Raw genomic sequence first — 6,877 nt, 5'->3', positions numbered from 1 at the left:
AGAAAACGTTGTAAAAGACTTGAAAGTTGACTATGTTTTCAACGAGAAAGTAGTAGGATGTAGTACAGATGTATTTTGTCATATACAAAAGGTAAAAAATGTCCAGCAGGGATTGGTATGGAACTTCTACACGAAAATTCCAGAAGGATTGAAAAGAAGCCGTTGGATTTTTGAAATCAATAAAGTATTTGTAAAGTTGATTCGGAAATCAACGAGCATTGATTGCTTTGGACATACATCGGTAATGCAAAGAATTCTCATGGAAATGGATCACCCAGAAATGATTTCTACCATTTTAGATAAAGAAGAGTACCGAGAATATCGGATGAATGAGTCACTTTTGGGAAGTTTTCTTCCAGTGTGTGGCACTTATGTTCATGAGAAGTGGCATCACATGTTGGACAACACGACATTTACGTTCGATGATGGGGAATATGTGGCACTACACCTACATGATGAGGAAGCACTAGATTCCGAAGAAAGTGACATATTTATATTTGCAATGATTATGGAGGTGAAAGGTTGTGATATAGAGGGAGAGCTAACACATGAACTGACCAAGTACGAAGTATATGTTGGAGAGGACAGATGCCTTATCAAATATGCCTACGAGATTTACAAAATTCTTCGCCAAAAAACAAGCTCTAAAGAACTTGTCAATGCAGTTGAAATTGCCAGCGATATGCCAGCTAAGACAATACCTCTTCAAGTGATTTTCAAAGAAGTCAGAAGAAAGCTGTTGGCCATATGGGCCTTACCAGAGATGGAAAGAAAGTTGATCTTTAAGAGATATCTAAGGCAATGGCACCCAGACAAGAACATTGGTAATGAAGAACAAGCTACAGAAACGTTCAAGTATATCAAGTTTGTTTGGGACAGACTCACTAATGGTGATCCTGTAAAGGTTGACGATGACGTGGACCCCGCGAATTATTCCCACCCTGGACCATCCGCAAACCAACATTTCTATGATAACATCTATCGGCAATGTTCTAGAGAAAGAGAATGGTATCAAGCATCATCGGGGCGGAGTGGAGGGCGACAAAGATCCCACTATCGTGACAATGATCCCGTGTCTAACCCAAAGCAACAAAGGAAGTGGTTCAAGCAGGCAGAATTGGATCTTTGTGCAGCAGAACATTTCATGGAGTCAGCAGAAGAGGTGCAAGGGTATAATTGGATATGCTACATGTGCCATCAGGTAAATCTGTATTACTTCATTCGTTTGTATTTACACGTAAAAATGATATCGGCACGTTTGAGGTAAACATCATTGACACCTTGTCACATAGAACTGGAAAACTGACAGGTAACATTAACTTCAACGCATTATTTTCACGACTCTAAGTTATAACCTAGTTATCTTGGTCGATGAATGCAAAGCTATTTTAAAGGTGATTTTGTAAAGTAATGTAGATTATGACTACTCTAACTTGTACATAGATTTGTTTTAGTTGACTTTCACTTTCTTTAGTTAGAAAATGCATTGGAGTGTCAGTAAATTATTATTTAAAGTTAGAGGATCGTGTATACGCTCTCACCATCTAAGGGGTATAATGTAGGCTGATTATACACAGTGGAACTTCGTTAACTCGAAGTCGACGGGACCACGAAAAAACTTCGAGTTATCCGAGTGTTCGAATTAAGCGAGTTATCATTTTTGGTGAAAAGATTGGTCAATATTTGTCAACATTATATAATCATTATAACTTCGCTCCGTCGCTCATCAGTTTAGTGTGAAGACTGGTCAATACATGTAAATATATATGTAATGTTTCGTTATGTCACTTGTAATTTGGTGTAGTTTTGCCGATATACAGTCACGATAAAGTTTCTTTCACTTAGTCACTTCAATAACGATCTGATGTGCAAGTCATGTTTGCAAAAGGTAAACGATAAAACGGAATTCGACAACTAAACACGTTATTAATGTCAAAACAAATAACCGTTTAAGTTTAACACAGATTGCATACAAAACGTAACAGAACCATTACCTTTTATTGGACATATATAAGATACTGTTTGATCGGCCTACTTACTTTTTATTGATAACCAAGCCATTTCCATGTGTATTAGCACCGGAAGTTGGGCTGCGCATGTGCGTATAGAATTTTACCGTAACTGAGTTGGCGTTTTATCCGATTTAATAGACAGCACTGACCGTTACAGTTGTACTCTGAACACCTCGGCAGTAATTACGCTATTGTTTCAGCAGTTTAAAGATTTAATAGGCGCCGGTGACTGTGTCATTTCTACACATGTAAAAACATCAGCCGGGTAGATCTACCAGTGTGTCAGAGATTAGTTCCGCTTGAACGAACGGGTAGATGAGTTGTTGACTATCGTAAGTACTAATATCGGCGACCATCTTGGGAAATTACCTGATGTAAGTAAAGCAGTACTTTTTATCACCAAGACTTGTTGTTATAAGATTCAACCGACAATTTCTTTTATGAATTTATGAAACACTTATAATAGCATGTAGGTTAGTAGTGCCGATATGTTCAGTATTACAAACGGAATTTAGCTCTTAAAAAATGTCGGCGTTTACCACCGATCGACGAAAATTATACTTCGAGTTATTCGATCATATCTAATAGGATTTTTATTGTTGGGACCAAATTTTCACTTCGTATTATCCGAGTTTTTGGAGTTTCCAAGTTCGAGTTTTCCGAGTTTTCTTTACTAAGATAAAGAGAGAATTCGGCCGAGACCGACGAGGTACTTCGAGTTAAGCGGGTATTCGAGTTTTCCGAGTTCGAGTTAACGAAGTTCCACTGTATATTTGTTTCTAAACAGCCAATAATAAAATTTGATTGTTATTGATGTCCTTCTTACGACCTTCTTTATCTTGCGTGTTTAGGCAGTAGAGAAGTCGCTGAAGTCGATGGTTTATGGTAAAAATGCCAATAATGTCACCAGAGGTCACGACATTTGTCAGATAGCATCATCTTTAAAGGATGCTTCACTTATTAGTACCGTTGGTGAAATACAAGCCCTTCTTGGAAACCACACATTCATGCGATATCCGGATGAACATGCTGCTGGCAGGATTCCCTCGACGTCCTTTACCAGACATCAGGCAGAATCAGCTCTCATGATAGCAAAGAGGATCCTTGAGGAAGTGAACACGAAGAACTAAAACAAGGTACACTGTTAATGTTTTGATATCGAGAATGTCAGTCATTTTGAGTTTTAGTGAAGTCTGTGTTGTCTAATGAAGGTTTCTGTAGAAGTAATAAAGAGTGAAAAGTGATAGGATACGACATCAGATGGAATGGACACAAAGTAGGTAGGCTAGATGCTATGGGGAACAATGGTTATACAGAAAACCTTCATTTATTAGCTCACCTGGTCCGAAGGCCCAAGGTGAGCTTATACCATACCATTGCGTCTGGCGTTCGTCCGTCAACAATTGATTTTAATCATCGTGCTTTGTACGTCGTCGTGTGCCGTCCGCCGTCTGCCGTGCGCCGTCCGCTTTGCTCTGTGGGCCGTTCGTAAACGTTTCACATTCCAATAATGGGACTTAGCTGAAACTTGCCTGGATGATCCTGAGATGGTCCTTACCAAGTGTTGTTATTTTTTCGGGTCGGTCCAAATCTAAGATGGCCGCCATAGCCGCCATCTTGAAAAACAGATTTTAAACTTATTCTCCACTTCCACTGGTGGCATTGAACTGGAAATTGGTGAGGATGTTAAAGAACCAAGAAAATTCACGGAGGCCCAAGAGCTTGAGAATTGGATTACCAAACTAAAAGCACTTCCATTGCAATTGACCGTATACGGGGAGCTTGTATCACTTGAGATGGTGCACAATGTTCTGGTAATTCCAAAACATATACCACCTGTGGGGATTAAAAAAACATCTCTAGGTGGTTGACATTCAAAATTCTGCAAATGGTGGGGTTAACTCACTAGAAGCTAAGAGGCGGGGGTTAAAGTGGATCAAATTGGCTATATTAATATCAATGACTTCTTCCTTCTGTGAAACTAAGTATTATCGCTCGTATTCCCTTTGGTCCTTCCACACCATGGAGATTAGTTTACAGGTAATTTAGTCCCCAAAACGAAGTGGGGGACTTATTTGTTTTCTTCTTCCGATTTTGGCGAAAATTGGTATATAGGGGTTTTGAAAAAAGGCGAACACAACGGTAGCACATTCGAAAACCTATGTTGCCAACTTGTCATATATTTATATTTATTTGAAATTGTTGATATTCCAACCCCATGGTTACATAAAGCATTGCTGGCATCAAGAGATGGACACAATCCCGACGTAAAAATAGTCCCTCTGGTCTTACCTCACCCCTGGGGACTTAATTTCTTTAAACAGTTTCTTTAAACACAATCGTGTTGAGTTTGGACTTCGTTGAAATTTCCACAACAAAACCATATATAGTACTGTCAGACATAGACATATAAAGCTATTAACGAATTGAACATAAACATTAGTTTGACGTTTCCTTAAATCAACCAGGTGAGCGATAAAGGCCTTCTAGGATTCGTGTTCAGCTGTGGTTTTGTAGTGTTAATATACCAATTTATATTATACAGATACGTCATGCCTTTACTAGGTAAACTATTACCTCATGATATATAAAACATTACCGACTCATGAGCACCAAGAGATAATTGTAGTTGTTTTCGTTTTTTTTTTTAGCTTTTTAGCTTATGCCTACCGTGGCGTCGTCGTCCGTCGCCCGTCCGTCCGTAAACAATTGACTTCTTCTTCAAAATCACTGATCGGAGTTGGACCAAATTTGGTCAAAAGCATCCCTGTGGAGTGGGGACTCAAAATTGTACAAATGGTGGGGTTGACAAAAGGGGTCAATTGGGCTAAATTGATATAAATAACTTCTTCTCTGAAACTAAGCAATGGATATCGCTCATATTTGCCTGGTAGCATCCCCTTTGGGTATGGATTCAAAATTGTACAAATGGTTGGGCTTACCATCCGTTTTTAGCCCACCATCAGATGGTGGGCTATTCAAATCGCCCTGCGTCCATGGTCCGTGGTGCGTCCATTCGTCCCTCCGTCCCCCCCGTCCCTCCGTCCGTCCGTAAACAATTCTTGTTATCGCTATTTCCCAGAAAGTACTGAAGGGATCTTTCTCCAATTTCATATGTAGGTTCCCCTTGGTGCCTAGTTATGCATATTGCATTTTGAGACCAATCAGAAAACAACATGGCCAACAAGGCAGCCATCTTGGATTTTGACAATTGAAGTTTGTTATCGCTATTTCTGAGAAAGTACTGAAGGGATCTTTCTCAAATTTCATATGTACATTATTATGTATGTTCCCCTTGGTGCCTAGTTATGCATATTGCATTTTGACACCAATCAGAAAACAACATGGCCGAGAGGCAGCCATCTTTGATTTTGACAATGGAAGTTTGTTATTGCTATTTCTCAGAAAGTACTAAAGGGATATTTCTCAAATTTCATATGTAGGTTTCCCTTGGTACCTAGTTATGCATATTGTATTTTGAGACCAATCGGAAAACAACATGGCCAACAAAGCAGCCATCTTGGACTTTGACAATTGAAGTTTGTTATCGCTATTTCTCAGAAAGTACTAAAGGGATCTTTCTCAAATTTCAAATGTACGTTCCTCTTGTTCCCTTGTTATGCATATTGTATTTTGGTTCAGTCGGTAAACAACATGGCTGACAGACTGCCATCTTTGATTTTGACAATGGACGTTTGTTATTGCAATTTCCCAGAAAGTACAGAAGGGATATTTCTCCAATTTCATATGTATGTTTCCCTTGGTGCCTAGTTATGCATATTGCATTTTGACACCGATCAGAAAACAACATGGCCGAGAGGCAGCTATCTTTGATTTTGACAATGGAAGTTTGTTATTGCTATTTCTCAGGAAGTACTGAAGGGATATTTCTCAAATTTCATATGTAGGTTTCCCTTGGTGCCTAGTTATGCATGTAGCATTTTGACACCAATCGGAATACAACATGGCCGACAGGCAGCCATCTTTGATTTTGACAATGGACGTTTGTTATTGCAATTTCCCAGAAAGTACTGAAAGGATATTTCTCAAATTTCATATGTACATTATTATGTATGTTCCCCTTGGTGCCTAGTTATGCATATTGCATTTTGAGACCAATGGGAAAACAACATGGCCATTAAGGCAGCCATCTTGGATTTTGACAACTGAAGTTTGTTATCGCTATTTCTCAGAAAGTACTGAAGGGATCTTCCTCAAGTTCCATATGTACGTTCCTCTTGTTCCCTTGTTATGCATATTGTATTTAGGTTCAGTCGGTAAACAACATGGCCGACAGGCAGCCATCTTGGATTTTGACAACTGAAGTTTGTTATCGCACCAATCAAAAAACAACATGGCCGACAGACAGCCATCTTAGATTTTGACAATTGAAGTTTGTTATCGCTATTTCTGAGAAAGTACTGAAGGGATCTTTCTCAAATTTCATATGAGGTTCCCCTTGGTCCCTTGTATTGCATTTTGGGACCAATCTGTCCTGAAAACAACCTGGCCAACAAACAGCCATTATCGCTATATCTCAAATTTCGTATATAGCTAGGTTTCCCTTGTTTGGAAAGTACTGGAAAGATATTTCTAAATTTGCACAGATTAGTAAAAGAAAGGGAAAAATAGAGAGAGGATCAATCTGACATGAACCTATAAAGATCATTCAATGGTGGGCACCAATGTCCCTCTGGGATCTCTTTTTAGAATTACAATAAATCTAATATACCCATATAAAAAGCTTATGATATATTGACATAGCAAGACCGGCGACAAATGTACTTAAGCATCATTCTTGTTTCATGTCTCATGAAACCAGGTGAGCGATACGGACTCTCTTGGCCTCTTGTTATTGAAAATTG

At 39.0% G+C, this 6,877-nt stretch overlaps 1 protein-coding gene across 1 annotated transcript; it reads left to right on the top strand.

Annotated features, from left to right (window-relative positions):
* The first annotated feature begins 188 nt into the window (after positions 1-188).
* LOC117320244 (sacsin-like) lies at positions 189-3,143 on the top strand. The gene is made up of 2 exons (XM_033874892.1): positions 189-1,201; positions 2,864-3,143. The coding sequence occupies exons 1-2, from the start codon at positions 245-247 to the stop codon at positions 3,140-3,142; spliced, it is 1,236 nt and encodes a 411-aa protein (XP_033730783.1). The 5' UTR covers positions 189-244; the 3' UTR covers position 3,143.
* The last annotated feature ends 3,734 nt before the right edge of the window (positions 3,144-6,877 follow it).

Source organism: Pecten maximus, unplaced genomic scaffold, assembly GCF_902652985.1.
Source record: "Pecten maximus unplaced genomic scaffold, xPecMax1.1, whole genome shotgun sequence".
Classification (NCBI taxonomy): Eukaryota; Metazoa; Mollusca; class Bivalvia; order Pectinida; family Pectinidae; genus Pecten; species Pecten maximus.
This window is presented reverse-complemented; position numbering and strand designations above follow the sequence as displayed.